General features: G+C 44.4%; 1 protein-coding gene across 1 annotated transcript in view; it reads left to right on the top strand.

Moving 5' to 3' along the window:
- The window catches only part of tspan13a (tetraspanin 13a), a 98,950-nt gene that overhangs the window by 37,265 nt on the left and 41,175 nt on the right, over positions 1–20,510 (top strand). Inside the window, exons 3-4 of the mRNA XM_070881002.1 lie at positions 1,897–1,977; positions 17,037–17,150. Coding sequence (XP_070737103.1) covers positions 1,897–1,977; positions 17,037–17,150 — 195 coding nt within the window. The remainder of the gene's footprint in view (positions 1–1,896; positions 1,978–17,036; positions 17,151–20,510) is intronic.

The following is a 20,510-nucleotide window of genomic DNA, read 5'->3' as shown; positions in this document are numbered from 1 at the left end:
TCTGGTCAGGTAGAACAGTTCTACTTTGGAACAGAATTTTTTCTTCAAAAGGGGGCGTGTCCGGCCACTGACGTCTGATTTGAAAGTTTCCACAGTGAAAACGTACTCCAAACTAAAGTAGAATGGAGCAAGTGAAGATTTTTGTAGAACTGAAAAAACCTGTTCTACACATTAAAAAATCAGGCGCAGGTTACAAATTAGGCATCCAGAACGAGGTGAGGGGGGTGGAAGGGAAGTCATTAAATTCTACAATAAATCCTTATTTATACTTCTACAAATATTATACAAATAAATCCAACCTGAATAAACATTTATAAGCAAAGAAAAGATTAAATAAACCATCTTCCTACCTGTGTGAAAGTGCTTCAGCCAGGGAGAATTCTGCAGCCGTTCGTTGCCGCTGAGCGTGAGGGGGGGTGGGAGAGAAAGCTGTTCGTGCCGCTGAGCGGGAGGGGGGGGGGGGGAGGAGAAAGCTGTTTGTTGTTGTGGAGGGGAGGGCAGGGAAAGAGACAGCCGTTTGTTGCCGCGGAGGGGAGGGAGGGGAAGGAGACAGCGGGTTGTTGTTGCGGAGGGGAGGGAGGGGAAGGAGACAGCGGTTTGTTGTTGTGGAGGGGAAGGAGACAGCCATTTGTTGCCGCGGAGGGGAGGGAGGGGAAGGAGATAGCCGTTTGTTGCCGCGGAGGGGAGGGAGGGGAAGGAGACAGTGAGAAGGGTAGCCTCAGTGCTGATGTGCTGATGGCAATGTGATTTTATTAACAAATGTTCAAAAATTAAACAGCTACAAAGAATTACAAAAATGGCCGAGTACCAATGTATTTTTTCACACTGAGCATGTGCGAACGCTCCAACGCGCACGCGCAGCGTTGCCGGCAGGAAAAAAACTAATTTAAATAGTACCCGCCCCCTCCCACTTACAAAATCGGCACGAGTGTAGGCTCCGCCCCCCTGGGCGCCGCGCCAAACAGACAAGGAGCTGCAAAGCGCTCGAGAATAGCGCGTTTTTTTTCTTGCGCCGTTTTAGGCGCGAAAAACGGGCGCCCAGCTCAGAGGGGCGCCCGTTTTTTATCCTGTGGAAACTTGGGCCCCATAAGTGGTCTGAACATCTTACTTTTATGGAAGTTGACTCTTAATGCCCTATATCTACTTGCAAGATAGTGTGACCCAGTAATGTAGCAATACCCCATTTGTGGATTGAATATTTGTATCTTTTCATATGTACTACTTCATTTTTTCTGAATGTGGACCAAGAGACGAAGCTTGATATAAATTGCTAAGCTAAAAGCAAGGTTAAATTACAGAGCAGAATTAAAAATCCGAGTCCTTTAGTTCATAAAGAACCCTGCAAATTTCCCTTCATCAGTCGGTCATCTTACTTGGTATAAATAAGATGTCTTCTAACCATCTTCCAGTATTTCTAACCTCTTTGCCTGAGCAATGGCCTTCACAGGTTTCCCTTTAACAAACGTGATTGCTCCCACAGCCTTCTCTCTTGACTTTTCTTCTCTCCTTTTGTTTTTCTCCAGCTGTCAGTCTATCTATCTCCAATCAGTTCGCAGACAGATGGGGATCGAACGACTTTCCAATATAATAGGTGTGAGGTGTTTTCCAATTACTTAGACAAACAAACTGCTTACCATTTAGTCTCTGGGGAATATTCCTTCCAGTATAGGAATAGGAATTTGGCATAGGAACCACCTTAAACATTGCTTAAAAATAAAATAAAATTAACTTTTTTTTCAAATCCTACCTCTAGAAAAATGGCCAAAAAACCTTGCTTGCTAATTTTGATTAGGATCAGAAATATTTTGGTGTGAGAGTTGCATATTACAGTATGCCATAAGATCAGCAAAAGATTTAAAGTTACTGATATTTTCTTCCTTGACTACTGACTATTAGTATATGATCATTTTGTTCATGGTGTTTGTCGTCCAGTTCTCGATCTCCTGTGCAAGTCTCGCGCTCAATCAGAATCAACAGGTGAGCAAGTTTAATTCTTCATTATTTTGCAAGTTCAGAAATGCTCCTTAATTTCACCATTGCATTGGTATGAACTAAATTTTTTTTGTTCTACTTAGCTGCTGACCTGATTTACCAACAAGCATTTTAGTAGCATGAATACTGACTTTCTCCGTTCTGAATATTAATCCCAGATCCATTGAGAGGTTTACAATTTCAGTACTGGCCAGGACGTGACCCATGGGATCGGTCAGACCTGCTAATTATTTCTTATTTGAACTTCAGACCGAGTATGGCCCAGTAATTGAAGAGCCGCCCAATCATCCATTTAACAAGAAGAAATATAGTTTAATGTTCTGGGTACCAATTTCTAGGATAGCATTGTGTTGCATTTCTGTGTTGAAGTCATGTTCATCAGGTTGGCCAGTCATTTGAGGATAGAAGGCTGATCAGTCAGATAAATTCCTGGAAAAAAGAATATCAGTGCTGTATTATACAATAAAAATAGAAAATGCAGGAAATACTCAGCAGGTCAGGCAGCATCTCTGGAGAAACAGTTAATGTTTCAAGTCGATGACCTTTTGTCAGAACTAGAAAAAGTTAGAGATGTAACAGATTTTAAGCAAGTGCAAGGGGGGAAAAGAACAAAGGGGAAGATCTGTGATTGGGTGGAAGGCAGGAGTGATCACAAAGCAAAAGGAGATGGTTATGGAACAAATAAGGAAACAAAAGATGGGTCTTGAAGTGCTATGAATGGCTATAGCAGCATCAGCAGCTGCCATCTGAAAAAATATGGGCAGGGGTTATGGTCTGAAATTGTTGAACTCGATGTTGAGTCCAGAAGGCTGTAAAGTGCCTTATAGAATGATGCGGTGCTGTTCCTCGAGCTTGCATTGAGCTTCGTTGGAACAGTGGGAGAGGCCGAGGACAGAGAGGTCAGAGTGGGAGTGAAGCAGAGAATTAAAGTGACTGGTGACCAGAAGCTTGTGATCACGCTTGCAGACAAAGCGATCACCTAATCTGCATTTGATCTCATCAATGTAGAGGTGATCACATCGTGAGCAACGAATACAGTTTACTATATTGCAAGAAGTATGATTAAATCGCTGTTTCCCCTGGAAGGAGTGTTTGGAGCCCTGGACGGTGGGAAGAGGGAAGGTAAAAGGACAGGTGTTGCATCTCCTGTACTTACACAGGAAGGTGCCATGGGAAGGGGTCAGGTTCGAGTGATTTAGGAGTGGACCAGGGTGTCACAGAGGGGACCGGTCCCTTTGCAATGCTGAAAGGGGAAGGGAAGATGTGTTTACTGGTGGGATCACGCTGGAGGAGGTGGAAATGCGGAGGATGATCTGTTGAATGTGGAGGCTGGTGGGGTGAAAGGTGAGGAGAAGGGGAACCCTATTGTGATTCTGAGAGGGAGAGGAAGGGGTGAGAGCAGAAGTGTGGGAAATGGAATGGAGACGGTTGAGGGGAATCCTCGGTTCAGATAAAAAGGAGACATATTGGAAGCACTAGTATGGAAGGTCAGAACAGATTAGAAACATAGAACATAGAAAATAGGTGCAGGAGTAGGCCATTCGGCCCTTCAAGCCTGCGCCACCATTCAATAAGATCATGGCTGATCATCACCTCAGTACCCCTTCCCTGCTTTCTCTCCGTACCCCTTGATCCCTTTAGCTGTAAAGGCCATATCTAACTCCCTCTTGAATACATCCAACAAACTGGCATCAACAACACTCTGCGGCAGAGAATTCCACAGGTTAACAACTCTCTGAGTGAAGAGGTTTCTCCTCATCTCGATCCTAAATGGCTTAACCCTTATCCTTAGACTATGTCCCCTGGTTCTGGACTTCCCCAACATCGGAAATATTCTTCCTGCATCTAACCTGTCCAGTCCTGTCAGTATTTTATATGTTTCTATGAGATCCCCTCTCATTCTTCTAAACTCTAGTGAATACAGGCCCAGTCGAGCCAGTCTCTCCTCATATGTCAGGTTTGCCATCCGGGAATCAGTCTGGTGATCCACGACAGTACATTATCCCCAATACCATGTGCTTTGATTTTGCACAACAATCTCTTGTGCGGGACCTAGTCAAAAGCCTTTTGAAAGTCCAAATACACCACATCCACTGGTTCTTCCTTGTCCACTCTGCTAGTTACATCCTCAAAAAATTCCAGAAGATTCGTCAAGCATGATTTCCCCTTCATAAATCCATGCTGACTTCGACCGATCCTGTCACTGCTTTCCAAATGCACTGCTGTTTCATCCTTAATGATTGATTCCAACTCTTTACAATATACATTAACGATTTAGATGAAGGAATTGAGTGTAATATCTCCAAGTTTGCAGATGACACTAAATTGGGTGGTAGTGTGAGCTGTGAGGAGGATGCTAACAGGCTGCAGGGTGACTTAGACAGGTTAGGTGAGTGGGTAAATGCATGGCAGATGCAGTATAATGTGGATAAATGTGAGGTTATCCATTTCGGAGGCAAAAACACGAAGGCAGAATATTATCTGAATAGCGTTTTCTGCCCTTTAGTATTCTGCAGCTCTACCCATACAGATTCCATATCATCCAAGCTAATGTCCTTTCTTACTATTGCGTTAATTTCCTCTTTAACCAGCAACGCTACCCCAACTCCTTTTCCTTTCTGTCTATCCTTCCTGAATGTTGAATACCCCTGGATATTCATTTCCCAGCCTTGGTCATCCTGGAGCCATGTCTCCGTAATGCCAATTATATCATATTCATTAATAGCTAATGAATATGTGCAGTTAATTCGTCCACCTTATTATGAATACTCCTTGCATTGAGGCACAGAGCCTTCAGGTTTGTCTTTTTTAACACACTTGGCCCCTTTTAGAATTTTGCTGTAATGAGGCCCTTTTTGATTTTTGCCTTGGGTTTCTCTGCCCTCCACTTTTATTTTTCTTCTTTCTATCTTTTGCTTCTGCCCCCATTTTACTTCCCTCTGTCTACCTGCATAGGTTCCCATCCCCCTGCCATATTAGTTTAACCCCTCCCCAACAGCACTAGCAAACACTCCCCATAGGACATTGGTTCCAGTCCTGCCCGGTTTGTACTGGTCCCACCTCCCCACAGAACCGGCTCCAATGTCTCAGGAATTTGAATTCCTCCATCTTTCACCATTCCTCAAGCCACGTATTCATCTTGGCTATCCTGCAATTCCTACTCTGACTAGCACGTAGCACTGGTAGTAATCCTGAGATTACTACCTTTTGACGTTCTACTTTTTAATTTAACTCCTAGCTCCCTAAATTCAGCTTGTAGGACCTCATCCCATTTTTTACCTATATGCACCACGACAACTGGCTGTTCACCCTCCCCCTCAAAGATGTCCTGCAGCCGCTCCGAGACATCCTTGACCCTTGCACCAGGGAGGCAACATATCGGTTGGAGTCTCGATTGCGGCCACAGAACCGTCTGTCTATTTCCCTTACAATAGAATCTCCTACCACTACAGCTCTCCCACTCTTCATCCTGCCCTCCTTTGCAGCAGTGCCTCCCATGGTGCCATGAACTTGGCTGCTGCTGCCCTTCTCTGATGAGTCATTCCTCCCCCCCAACCCCCCAACAGCACCCAAGGCTGTTTTGGAGGGGGATAGTTGGATGACCGCAGGGGACCACTGCACTACTTTCCTTCCACTGCTCTTCCTGATGGTCACCCATTCCTTATCTACTTGAGTAACCTTTAGCTGCGGTGTGACCAACTCACTAAACGTGCTATTCACGATATCCTCAGCATCGCGGATGCTCCTGAGTGAACCATGCGCAGCTCCAGTGCCGCAATGCGGTCTGTCAGGAGCTGCAGCTGGATACACTTCCTGCACACATAGTAGTCAGGGACACTGGAAGCGTCCCTGAGTTCCCACAGAAGGAGCATGACACGGGACTGGGGTCTCCTGCCATGACTTAACCCTTAAATTAACTTAATTTGGCAACAATGCCAAAGGTTACCTACTGATAAAGGAAAACAAAAAGAAGGAACACTACTCTCCAATCACTTACCTACTTGGCTGTGACTTCACCCTTCAATTTCTTTTTACTTCTTTTTTGCCTTCTCTCCCTACACCAGCTGGCCTCCTCCAATCTCCCGCCGCTGTTCGACCTTTGGGCCTTTTATACGCCTCCCCCGGACTCCCGCGCCGCCTCCTCCGACCTCCCGCCGCTGCTCGATGCTGGGCCTTTTATAGGCCTCCCCTGAAGTCCCGCGCCGCCTCCTCTGATCTTCCAACGCTGCTCGATGTTGGGCCTTTTATAGTCCTCCCCCGTACTCCCCCGCCGCCGCCTCCTCTGATCTCCCAACGCTGCTCGATGTTGAGCCTTTTATAGGCCTCCCCGGATTCCTGTGCCGTCTCCTCTGATCTCCAGCCACTGCTCGACATTGGGCCTTTTATAGGCCTCCCCGGATTCCCGCGCTGCCTCCTCCGCTCTGCCGATGCTCCGACTGTTGGGCCTTTTATAGGCCAACCCCGGACTCCCGTGCAACACCTTTTATTTGGAGAAAGTGAACGGAATCAAAGGAGAAGTTATTCAATGTGAGAATAAGTTCAACCAGGCAAAGGAGGAGGGTGGTGAATGGGGATTGTTTGGGCATCTGTTGAAGGAAGAAGTGGAGCGCCCTCCGGACGTTCTGGTGGGGGATGGAGGTGTAGACGGATTGGATGTCCATGGTGAAAAGAAGATGGTTGAGGCCAAGAAATTGGAAACTGTTGTTGGCGGTGGATGTCAGAAGAGTCGCAGATGTAGGTGGGAAGATACTGGACAATGGGAGAAAAAATAGTTGAGATAGGAAGAAATCGGTTCCGTGGGGCAAGAACAGGCTAAAACAATGGGTCTACCAGGGCAGTCCTATTTGTGGATCTCAGGAAGGAGGTAGAAGCGAGCTGTGCGGGGTTGGGGAACTATAAGGTTGGTGGACGGGGTGGGGGGAAGGTGGGGGAAGATCTCCAGAGGAGATGAGGTCATTGACCGTCTTGGAAACGATGGCTTGATGTTCGGTAGTGGGGTCACGGTCCAGGGAAAGGTAGGAGGAGGTGTCCAAGTTGGCGTTCAGCCTCCACAAGATAGACGTTGGTTCGCAAAACAACAACAGCGCCGCCCTTGTCAGCAGGTTTAATGACAATGTTAGGGTTGGGACTGAGAGAAAGGAGTGCTGCAAGTTCAAGGGGAAATAGTTTGGAGTGAGTGAGGGGATCAGGGAAATTGAGACGGCCGATGTCATGCCGGCAGTTCAGATAGAAAAGATCCGAGGGCCAGAGGGAGGGGTCTAGGTAGAATGAGAATTACGAAAACAGGAGAAAGGGTCTGCAGTTCGGGGGAAAGATTCCTGGCCAAAGAAGTGGGCATGGAGACGAAGGTGATGGAAAAAGGTGCCAAGCTCGAAATTCATTGAGGTGGTGCTGTAAGGGGATGATGCTCAGGCCTTTGCTGAGGTCTGATCGTTCGGTGTCAGAGAGGCAGCTGTTGATGATTCTGCTACACCTATTTGCACCCATTCTGGACCCATCTTTTCATCTTGGAATCATAGAAATTTACAGCATGGAAGGAGGCCATTTCGGCCCATTATGTCTGCGCTGGCCAACACAGCCATCCAGCCTAATCCCACTTTCCAGCTCTTGGTCCGTCGCCCTGTAGGTTACGGCACTTCAAGTGCATATCCAAGTAATTTTAAATGTGGTGAGAGTTTCTGCCTCTGTCACCATTTCAGGCATTGAGTTCCAGACCTCCACCACCCTCTGGGTGAAGAAATTTCCCCTCACATTCCCTCTAAACCTCCAACCAATAACACTTTAAATCTATGCCCCTGAGTTGTTGACCTCTCTGCTAAGGGAAAAAGGTCCTTCTGATCCACTCTATCTTGGCCCTTCATAATTTTATACACCTCAATAAGGTCTCCCTTCAGCTTCCTCTGTCCCAAAGGAAACAAACCCAGCCTATCCAATGTTACCTCATAGCTAAAATTCTCCACTCATCGTCAATCTCCTCTATACTCTCTCAAGTGAAATCACATCTTTCCTGTAATGCGGTGACCAGAACTGCACGTAGTACTTTAGCTGTGGCCTAACTAGTGTTTTATACTGCTCAACCATAACCTCCCTGCTCTTGTATTCTATGCCTCGGCTAATAAAGGCAAGTATTCCGTATGCCGCCTTAACCACCTTATCTACCTGGCCTGCTACTTTCAGGGATCTGTACACTCCAAGGTCCCTTTGTTCCTCTACACTTCAGTGTCCTACCATTTAATCTGTGTTCCCTTACCTTGTTAGCCCTCCCCAAATGCATTACCTCACACTTCTCAGGTTTGAATTCCATTTGCCACTGTTCTTCCCACCTGACCAGTTCATTGATATCTTCCTGCAGTCTATAGCTTTTTTCTTCATTATCAACACATCCGATTTTAGCATCATCTGCAAACTTCTTAATATTACCCCCTACATTCAAGTTTAAATCATTGATATATACCACAAAAAGCAAGGGACTAGCATTGAGCCCTGCGAAACCCCACTGGAAACAGCCTTCCATGTGGTACCTTTGTTTAAAAAAGGAGAAAGGGGTAGACGGAGTAATTACAGGCCAGTCAGTCTAACCTCAGTAGTTGGAAAAGTATTGCAATAAATTCTGAGGGACAGGACCCCCACTGGAAACAAAGCACCCATCAACCATTACCCTTTGCTTCCTAACTCTGAGCCAATTTTGGATCCAACTTGCCACTTTGCCCTGGATCCCTGGGAGCTTTTACTTTTGTGAGCAGTCTGCCAGGTAGGATCTTATCAAAAGCCTTGCTAAAATCCATGTACAGAACATCAAAAGCATGAACCTCATCGACCCTCCTTGTTGTCTCCTAAAAAATTCAATTAAGTTTGTTTGACATGACCTTCCCTTAACAATTCCATGCTGACTGTCCTTGATTAATCAGTGTCTTTCTAAATGAAGATTTATCCTGTCCCTCAGAATTTATTGCAATAATTTTCCGACCATCGAGGTTAGGCTGACTGGCCTGTAATCACTCCGTCTATCCCTTTCTCCTTTTTTAAACAGAGGTATCACATTAGCAGTCCTTCAGTTCTCCGGAACCACACCTGTAGCCAGAGAGAATTGGAAAATGATAGTCAGAGCCTCACTATCCCGTCTGAAAACCCTGTAACCAGGAATGTTGAGCTGCCATACCTGCCCTTCTTCCAGCCATGTCTCAGTAATGGCTATAATATCATATTCCCAGGTGTCTATCTGTGCTCTCAGCTCATCTGCCTTAATCTCTATACACCTTGCATTGAAGTATATACCGTTTAGCACTGCCAAACTGTCTTGTTGTCTATTTTCTAGCCCTTGTTTCCTCTGTCTTCCAAATTCACTTTCTACTTTTCTGCTCTCCAATTCCAGCTTTTCTTTTTTCCCTAATGAATCTATTTTCAGGTTCCCACCCCCCTGCCAAGCTAGTTTAAAACCTCCCTAACAGCACGAGCAACCCCCGCCCCCCGGCCCCGGCGAGGATATTGGTCCCAGCTCTGTTGAGGTGCCACCCATCCGTCTTGTACAGGTCCCACCTCCTCCAGAAATGGTCCCAATGCCTCACTAATCTAAAGCCGTCCCTGCTGCACCATTCCTCCAGCCACACATTCAGCTCTCCGATCCACATGTTTCTATACTCATTAGCACGTGGCACCAGGAGTAATCCGGAGATTACTACCTTTTGAGGTCCTGCTTTTGAATCTCTCCTAAATCCCTAAAATCTGCCTGCAGGATCTCATCCCTCTTTCTACATATGCCATTGATACCAATATGGACCACGACTTCTGGCTGTTCATCCTCTCCCCCAGAATGGCCTGCAGCCGCTCGGTGACATCCTTGACCCTGGCACCAGTAGGCAACATACCATCCTGGAGTCACATCTGCGGCCGCAGAAACACCTTGTCTGCCCCTCTAACTATCGAATCCCCTACCCCCATTGCTCTTCCACTCTTCTCCCGCCCCCCCCCGATCCCTGTGCAACTGACCCAGCCGTGGTGCCGTGGACTTGGCTCTGGCTGCACACCCCATTGCCCCCACCAGTACTCACAACAGAATGCTGGTTGGAGAGCGAGATGCACTCACGGGACTCCTGCACTACCTGCCTGGTCATCCTTTTCTGTTTGGGGGTCACCCATTCCCTCTCTGCCTGCACACTCTTGAACTGCGGGGTGGTTGCCTCTAGAAATATGCTATCCACTGAAGTTCTCAGTCTCGTGAATGCACCACAGTGACCCCAGCTGCCGCTCAAGCTCCAAAACCCAGAGCTTGAATTGGTGTAGCTGGTAACACTTCCTACACATGTGGCCGTCCAGGCTACACGAAGCATCAAGGACTTCCCACATGGCATAGAATATGCACTCCATGGGACTAAGCTGCTCTGCCATGCCTCTATTTATTTGACTATGACATAAACTATGAACTATTTAACTTTGAAATAAACTTAAAACTAGAAGACTAAAACACTCAACGGCTACTCACAGCTGTTTTCCTTAAGCCAGTGTCACTCTGATGTCACTATTTTGATGTTTGCCTCTGTTGAGTTGCTCCTGCTTTCAGTGCTCTTTTATCCCGCTCCTCTACTGCTCTGCTCCACCGCCTTGTATTTTATTTAACTAATTTTGTTTTTAAGTTTTAAAATATCACTCAATTATCTATTTACAGTTACTAACCTATAATCACAGCTCTTAATTTAAACCAATGCCCTAGTTTTAGAGAGATAAATACTTATGAGCCCTAGTTTTAGAGAAATACTCACGAACCAATCACTTACCTGCTTTCCTGTGATGTCATCCTTTGATTTTTTTTTTCCCCCTCACTGCTCCGTTCGCTCTGCACCCAGCTCGCTCCTCCTTATGGCTGTATCCTCCACTCTGCTCCCCCTGCTGGTTTCTGCTGCTGGCTGCTCCTTATGGCCGCCTCCTTTTGTTTTCTTACTTGTCCCATTACCATCTCCTTTTGCTTTGTGCAATCACACCTTTTATTATTTAATCACCCCCCCCCACCCCACTTTTCCCTGCCCCTGCACTTGCTTAAAATCTGTTGCACCTCTAACTTTTACCAGTTCTGACAAAAGGTAATTTGCCTAAAACGTTCTCTCTCCACAGATGCTGCAATCTACTGAGTATTTTCAGCATTTTCTGTTTTTATTTCAGATTTCCAGCATCCACAGTATTTTGCTCTGTATTTCATATAGTTTTTTATTTTGCTAATATTTTGTTTATATTACTTACAATCTATTTGTCCCATATGGTAGTCAACATGATGCCATGTTTGACTTTCAACTTCTGTCTTACAACCACCAGCTATTTATTTTAGGACCTCCAGTTTATCATGATCTGCAACACATTCAGCACCTTGTGCTGGTTGTTTTTTTTATTAAACTTTAATCATACAGTCGAGACCCTAGTACAACAACAACTTACATTTATTTAATACCTTTTAATGTAGTAAAACATTCCAAGCCACTTCACAAGAGCGTTTTCAAACAAAATCTGACACCGAGCCACATGAGACCTATTAGGATAGGTGACCAAAAACTTGGTCAAAGAGTTAGGTTTTTTTGGAGTGTCTTAACGGAGGAGAGAGAGAGAGAGAGAGAGAGAGAGAGAGAGGCTTGGGGAGGTAATCCCAGAAACGAGCGGCCAGTTAGCTGAAGGCAGCCATTACTGCTGGGGGGGCTGGGGGAGGGGGAGGGGGAGAGAGTGGGGTGTATGCAAGAGGCCAGAATTGGAGGAGCGCAGAGATCTTGGAAGGTTGTAGGGCTGGAGGAGGTTACAGGAATGCGAAGGGGTGGGGCCATGGAGGGATTTGAAAACCAGGGTGGGAGTTTTAAAATTGAGGCTTTTCCAGACCAGGAGCCATTGTAGGTCAGCGAGCACAGGGGTGATGGGTGAATGAGACTTGGTGTGAGTTAGGATACGGGCAGCAGAGTTTTGGATGAGTTTAAGTTTATGGAGGGTGGAAGATGGGAGTCCAGCCAGGAGAGCATTGGAATAGTTAAGTCTAGATGTAACGAAGGCTTGGATGAGGGTTTCAATAGCAGTTGAGCTGAGGCAGGGGTGGAGATAGGCGATGTTACGGAGATGGTAGTAGATGGTCTTGTTGATTGAGTGGATGTGAGGTTGGAAGCTCACCTCAGGGTCAGATAGGACAGCAAGGTTGCGAACTGTCTGCTTCAGCCACAAACAGTAACCAAGGAGAGGGATGTAGTCTGTAGGAACAGGGTTTGTGGTGGAAATTGATGATGATGGATTCGGTCTTCCCAATATTTTGTTGGAGGATATTTCTGCTTATTCAGGATGCTCATAGATGCAAATGCAAAGCCACAAAAATTAACCCAATATTCCTTTCCAAGTGAAACCCACCCATAACAAGGAATTATTTGTATTGTGTTAGTTGCTCTTGTTTGTTTAATAATTGTCCATATCTGCAAACTAATGAGGAAAGAAAGTAAAACTGAAACTGAGCAAAAGCTAAATTTGGATGTTTGGAATAAGGCAAACAAGATGAAATATACCAACTAGGCAGACCATTTACATGTTAACAAATATAGAAATACATATGAATATTTAGAAAAATATAAAATAAACCTGAATGAGTCAGCTGTGTTCTTATTTTCATTTTATGGAGATTAAATACACTAGTGATGGCCAGATGTGTGCTGTTCAGTTTTTTTCCCCCAATCTGTTAGCCTCATCCAGCCTGATAAATATTGCAACTTTCAAATCATAAATGTGTCCTTTGTTATACTTTGTGCCTATGCCAAAGGAAAGAAAATTCAACCAAATATAATTGTTACTTTGATTCTTTTATGTCTAGTTTTGCACAAGAACAACATGCTGAATGAGTTAGCAAATGAAATCTAGAATTAGGTATGTTCTCTGAAATGATGTCTTTATGTAGACCTGATGATATGGGTTGGTTTCAGAAAGCTGCACAGTAGGTTTCCTTGCCTATATTTTGATTGCTGTAATAAAGTCAGGCATGGTGTTGGCTGAGACAGTTAACCTTTGAACTGTGGAGTGAGCCATTGTGTGGAAAGAGAAAACATACAAATCAAAGTTTTTATATTTCTGTTTTTCTAAAATTACATTTACTGGGTTGTCTTATGGAACCATATATGCCTGTTTTATCAGGTGGACTAGACAGGATACACACACAAATAAAGCTATGGGAAATAGAGCAGTGCAATTGTGGCCTTCATGGTTCCATTAATTGTGCATCATTTGTTAGTTGCTATAGTGATTCTAGAGACAGAATAAAATCTTGCATCTGCACTATTTTTTGCCTGATGAAATGAATTAACCCTGTGTTTCATGGAGGAGCCATGTAAATGTATTTTGAGGCTGTGCCCCCTAGTTCTAGTCTCCCCGACCAGTGGAAACAACCTCTCTGCCTCTATCTTGTCTATCCCTTTCATTATTTAAATGTTTCTATAAGATCATCCCTCATCCTTCTGAACTCCAACGAGTAAAGACCCAGTCTACTCAATCTATCATTATAAGGTAACCCCCTCATCTTTGGAATCAGCCTAGTGAATCGTTTCTGTACCCCCTCCAAAGCTAGTATATCCTTCCTTAAGTAAGGTGACCAAAACTGCACGCAGTACTCCAGGTGCGGCCTCACCAATACCCTATACAATTGCAGCAGGACCTCCCTGCTTTTGTACTCCATCCCTCTCGCAATGAAGGCCAACATTCCATTCGCCTTCCTGATTACCTGCTGCACCTGCAAACTAACTTTTTGGGATTCATGCACAAGGACTCGCGGCCTTCCGCGAGAGGTGGGCACCGGAGGGACTGGAGTGCATCATCACGCCCGGCAACCAAATTTTAATTTGATTTTACGTTTTAAAGTTTAATTTGTTTTAATTGCCGGTGTTTTTAGTGTCCCCTTCCCTTTTATAGGGGGCACTGGGGAAAAATTGTGATTTTAGTGCCCAAAAAAAAAAAGAAAAAAAAAAACCCCCAAAAAAAAGAAAAAAAGGGCCTTGTAAATGTCTGGTGTGTCACCCAGGTCGGGTGGCACGGTTTAATGTGTTTTGTTTTGCAGATAAACTCCAAAAAGAGTTTCATGCACAAGGACCCCCAGGTCCCTCTGCACCACAGCATGTTGTAATTTCTCCCCATTCAAATAATATTCCCTTTTACTGTTTTTTCTTCCCAAGGTGGATGACCTCACACTTTCCGACATTGTATTCCATCTGCCAAACCTTAGCCCAAAAAAAGATTTGAACTCGGATCGCTAGATTCAAAGTCCAGAGTGCTCACCATTACAACATTGAACCAACGATAACAACATTGAATCAACGATCACCTTGCACATAATTAACCATCAATGTGTCAGTAGCAGCATAACTCAGTTGGGTCTCTGGACCTCCGAGAGCACTAAAGCCCATGTTGCAACACCCCTCCAAGATTCCTTCTTGCCAGTACACACTACCAAAGAAAACAATAATGTTATTTAATGTATTTGGATCCAATGGATTGTAGCAAAATAGTTAATCCCATAAGACAGCTAGTTCTTATTTATTTATACCTATATACATTTTAAAAGTTTTGCATGTGAATGCTTGCCCTGTCTATAAACTTTTGTCCTGTCATCAGAATTTTTGAGTAATGCTTTTAAGCCCACATTGCAAAATTATGAAAATATTTATCGTGGAAATTCTCATGTCATCAGATGCTTGCCACAGTGCAGATGCAAGCCTCTCATCATTGGTGGCATTGTGATGCAAGGTAGTCATGTCCACAACAATTGTTTTCTTTTTGCAAGCATGTTTCCATTTATCTAGGCCTTCAATTTTTTAATAAGTTAATTCTCCGCCCCCCCCCCCCCGCCCCCCCATTGTTTTAATTGTCTTTTCCTTGCTACCTTTTATCTGGCCCTGTACCGCCCTCCAAATGAAGCTATGGCCCCACAGTTAGCCCAGGGCCTCCTGCCTTTTACTTACCACCCTAGTTTGTCTATTGACTTCTTTGCTCATTTCTTAAACTGCCATGATGATGCAGCATTGGGTCAAGCCCTGCTGTCTGTTATCTGGCATCGACCTGCCAAGTACCTCCTTAAATCCACATCACCCCTAACCTCAATTTTCAGGGCTGTATTTCAGTGCACTGCTGGCTTCTCAGCTTTACTCTGCTGCTGTGTTAGGTCCTGGCCAGAAATTAATTTCTGACCTGAAATCTATTTTTCCACTGGCTTCTGGATATTACTGTGACCTCACCCTTCACTATTGCTTTTCTACAAGACTATATTCTCAGCTGGATTGCATCTATTCTCGTACCTGGTCTGTTTCTGCAGACTCAGTTTTCTGATCCACAACTAGGAATGTTTCACTCTACTTTGAGAGTTTTGATTAGTTCCTATCCTACTCTGGGTTTTATTCCCTCATTGCTGAATGACCTCCACTTTTTGCTTGCTTCCCATGGTTGCTGACTCCACTCATCCTCAGTCACCCTTTGCTGGACTGGGCTGGATCAGTTCTTCAAGCTTCTACTGCTCCTGATCTTGTCTACTCCTCAGCTCCCTAAAGCTGTTTGTTGTACAACCTCTAGCAGTGCACCCACTGATACTCTGCCCTCGACGTCCAAAAGGCATTTAATAAAGTGGTACATAATAGGCTTGCCGGCAAAGTTGAAGCACATGGATGTGAAATTGGCGATGTGACAGGAAACCGAGAGTAGTGGTGAACAGTTCTTTTTTGGTCTGGAGGAAGGTATACAGTGGTGTTTCCCAGGGGTTGGTACTAGGACCATTGCTTTTCTTGATTTATATTAATGACTTGGACTTGCAGATGACACAAAACTTGGAAGTATAGTGAACAGTGAGTAGGATAGTGATAGACTTCAAGCAGACATAGGCTGGTGGAATGAGCAGACATGTGGCAGCTGAAATTTAATGCTGAAAAATGCGAAGTGATACATTTTTGTAGGAAGAATGAGGAGAGGCAATATAAACTAAAGGCTACAATCCTAAAGGAGGTGTATGAACAGAGAGACCTGGGGGTGTATATATGCACAAATCATTAAAGGTGGCAGAGCAGGTTCAGAAAGTGGTTAAAAACGCATATGGGAACCTGGACTTCATAAATCGAGGCATAGAGTACAAAAGCAAGGAAGTTATGATGAACCATTATAAAACACTGGTTCGGCCTCAACTGGAGTATTGTATCCAATTCTGGGCACTGCACTTTAGGAAGGATGTGAAGGCCTTCGAGAGGATGTGGTTCCAGGGATGAGGGACTTCAGTCAACTTGGATAGACTGGAGCAGCTGGGGTTGTTCTCCTTAGAGCAGAGAAGGTTGAGAGGAGATTTGATAAAGATATTCAAAATCATGGGTCTAGATAGAGAGAAACTGTTCCCATTAGCGGAAGGGTCGAAAACCAGAGTACACAGATTTAAGGTGATTGGCAGGAGAAACAAAGGCGACATGAAAAAAAACTTGTTTATGCAGCGAGTGGTTAGGATCTGGAATGCACTGCCGGAGGCAGACTCAATTGTGGCTTTGAAAAGGGAGTTGGAGAAGTACCTGAAGGAAAAAGATTTGCAGGGCTACGGGCAATGGGTGGGGGAGTGGGACTAGCTGAAGTGCTCTTGCAGAGATCTGGCATGGGTTAGATGGGCCAAATAGCCTCCTTTTGTGCTTTAACCATTCTATGATTCTGTGATTTTAATTTCTTTCCCACAACTGACAGCAAACCTGGTTTCTTCAATGTTCCAAGCTTACTCCACCCTATCTACAATTGGACTTTATCTCACCAGAGAGCTTCAGACTTTAACTTTGGACTCTCTCATATTGTCTTATTCCTATCCTCCAGGATGTTTAAGTACATAAAATTAGGATAGGAACAAGCTAATATTGTCGGAGGTGTTGTCTTTTGAAGGAGACTTTAAATTGAGGCTTTGTTTGCCTGTTTTATCATAATTTATTAAGCTCTTTGTGATGCTTTGTTAGATTAATAAAGCACTATATGAATGTTCAGCTCTTTTCTTTACCAATTGCTGCATTGAAATACAAAATAACATGATTGTTTTCTTTTAGAACCATTTTCTGGAAGTGGGATGGAACAAATCTGTGGAAACCAGAGGTGATGTGGAGGGATATTTAAACTGCTGTGGATTTAATGAAGTGAGCCTAAATGAAACCTGCAAAGCTGTAAGTGCACAAAATGTAAATTAGAGCATGGAAGTACAATGCTAATCTTGTTAGTTGTACTTTCCTTTTGGAAAAAAATGTTTGAATCCAGCAAATTAATTTCTGGCAGTTTCAAACTAGACTTATTCAGCAATAAACTGTATAAACATTTGGGCCAGTGCAGAGCTCTTCCAGCTGAGCATCAATGTGTCAGTAGCAGTATAACTCAGTCGGGTCTCTGGATCTCCGAGAGCACTAAAGCCCATGTTGCGACACCCCTCCAAGATTCCTTCTTACCAGTATACGCTGGATGAAAATATAGTTCCAGTCCAGTGAGAAGCTGCCTTTTTTTTTTAAAAAAGCACTTTATAAGCTTATTTTTTATGTTTGGAGAAAGCAGATGCTTCTACCTACACAATATTAAAAAACTGACCCGTCACAGAGAAAAGCTCTGCACTTATATCCAAACATAAATCCCCAGACCTCCTATTTTGCTGATCTCTGTGTCATCAATGCATAGTTACCAAGTATGTCAACTGCTCAAAGAAATCCATACATGGCAGACTGAGACCAGTACCTGCTGTAGTGTAGCTGTAATTTTGGGTAATCTCATTTGGTATTTATTTATTCTGCAATTTTACAATCTCCTTTTTGAAAATATTCCACTGTTGATCTACAGTTCTGTGTGGGAATTTCTCGTTCCACCTCACCGCAGCTAGCTCACTCCTAATCTTTTGGAAATCTTCGTACCATTTTTTCCCCCGTCTGTGGATATTAAACCTTATATTGTGGTTACTACTCCTGAGGTGTTCAACCATATTTAACTCATGTACCTGACCTATCTCATTGCTTATAATTAGATCAAGAAATGTCTTTCCCCTCATAGACATCAAAATATACTGTTTCAGGAAGGAGATCTGCACACACTTTAGGAATTCCATTCCTTTTTATGTGTTTACTTCATCCCTGTCCCAATCAATGTGTGGGTAATTAAAATCTCCTACAACAATAATTTTGTTGTTCCTACTTGCAACCTGTCTACTTTCCTCTTCCATTTCCCTTCCACGTTTCAATGATCTGTTGTACCACCCACAATATCTTTGTTTATGTTTGCTCTCTGTTTGAACACCCCTCATGTCTATTTCAGTCTTCTCTACAGCATGTATTCTCTCCTTCACCAATATTGCCACTTTCTTGCACATTAAGTCCCTCCTAAAAAAAAATTGTAACCTAAATGCCACGATATTTGGCACCTCCGTTTCAAGAAAAAAACTGGGCGCTACCACACATCCGCCCAGTTCTGGCACGGCCCCTGCTGGTCGGTGTCTTGGTGAGGACGATAGTGTGGGCAGGATGTGCATGCTCCGGCGGTATGCAGAGTAGGTTGATTGTGATGTCAGTCAGTGTGTAATGCTGATTTGATGCACAAGCTGCCATTTTGGACAGTGCCGTTCCAAACAACGCCTTCTCCTAAACACGCACAGCTGAACATGCGTCCAGCTACTCAAGGGACCCCCCCACCACAGCTATTTAAAAGGCTATATCCAACTTGCAGGTAAGTTGATTATTTTTCTTGCATTAGCTCTTGCAGAGTTTATATCAATACTGGCCTGCTGGAAAACATTTATAACTTAAAGTGTGCAGGAAGTGCTGCTGGATCTTGGGAAGGTGTTTGCTGTAACTGGAAAGCATCTGACTACACCATTTTCTCACGATCATGGGGACTCCACTTGCAGTCCTCTCATGCTGCAGCACGACTGGGAGATGGAGCAGAGGCAGCAAAGATGAGCCGCTCGCAGAGGGAGGAGGAGGAGGGCTCTCAGCAGGAGGCATTACCCGCCTAGGGTCTTCTGGGAGCACTTCTACCTGTGCCTAAGCCAAACGCAATATATTCAGCAGTTCTGCTTCACCAAGGAGATGGTCATAGAACTCAGCCACCTGTTGGAACCAGACGTGCAGCCTCGGAGTAGGGCGGTGACAGCACTGCCAGTGGCCCTCAAGATGACCATGGCCCTGAATTGTTTAGCCAGCGGATTCTTCCCGACTGGAACAGGTGACATAGTAAGCATCTCGCAGCTCGCCATCCATCGCTGCATCTGGGAACTCTCAGAAGCTCTGTAATCTAGGAGAGGGGACTTCATTACAAGAACATAAGAACAAAAGAAATAGGAGCAGGAATAGGCCATAAGGCCCCTCGAGCCTGCTTCACCATTCAATAAGATCATGGCTGATCTGATCATGGACTCAGCTCCACTTCCCCCCCCTCCCCCCCTCCCCATCGCTCAAAAAAACTCTCTATTTCGGTCTTAAATTTATTTAATGTCCCAGTTTCCACAGCTCTCTTGAGGCAATGAATTCCACAGATTCACAGCCCTCTGAGAAGAAATTTCTCCTCAGCTCAGTTCTAAATGGGCGGCCCCTTATTCTCAGATCATGCCCTCAATTCTAGTCTCCCCCACCAGTGGAAACATCCTCTCTGCATCCACCTTGTCAAATCCCCTCAATCTTATACGTTTCTATAAGATCACCTCTCATTCTTCTGAATTCCAATGAGTAGAGGCCCAATCTACTCAATCCTTCCTTATAAGTCAACCCTCTCATCCCCAGGATCAACCTAGTGAACCTTATTTGAATTGCCTCCAAAGCAAGTATATCCTTTCATAAATATGGAAACCAAAACTGCACACAGTATTCCAGGTGTGGCCTCACCAATATCTTTACACAGCTGTAGCAAGACTTCCCTGCTTTTATACTTCATCCCCTTTGCAATAAAGGTCAAGATTCCATTGGCCTTCCTGATCACTTGCTGTACCTGCATACTATCCTTTTGTGTTTCATGCACAAGTACCCCCAAGTCCCGCTGTACTGCAGCACTTTGCAATCTTTCTCCATTTAAATAATAACTTGCTCTTTGATTTTTTTTCTGCCAAAGAGCATGACCTTACACTTTCCAACATTATACTCCATCTGCCAAATTCTTGCCCATTCACTTAGCCTGTCTATGGCCTCCTGCAGCCTCTTTATGTCCTCCTAACACATTGCCCTTCCTCCCATCTGTGTATCGTCAGCAAACTTGGCTATGTTATACTCAGTCCCCTCTTCCAAGTTGTTAATATAGATTGTAAATAGTTGAGGTCCCAGCACTGATCTCTACAGCACCCCACTTGTTACTGATTGCCAACCTGAGAATGAACCATTTATCCCGACTCTCTGTTTTCTGTTTGTCAGACAATCTTCAATCCATGCTAATATATTGCCCCCAATCCCGTGAACTTTTATCTTGTGCAGTAACCTTTTGTGTGACAACTTGTCAAATGCCTTCTGGAAGTCCAAATACACCACATCCACTGGCTCCCCTTTATCCACCCTATTCGTTACATC

The sequence above is a fragment of the Pristiophorus japonicus genome, chromosome 5, assembly GCF_044704955.1.
Source record: "Pristiophorus japonicus isolate sPriJap1 chromosome 5, sPriJap1.hap1, whole genome shotgun sequence".
Classification (NCBI taxonomy): domain Eukaryota; kingdom Metazoa; phylum Chordata; class Chondrichthyes; family Pristiophoridae; genus Pristiophorus; species Pristiophorus japonicus.
This window is presented reverse-complemented; position numbering and strand designations above follow the sequence as displayed.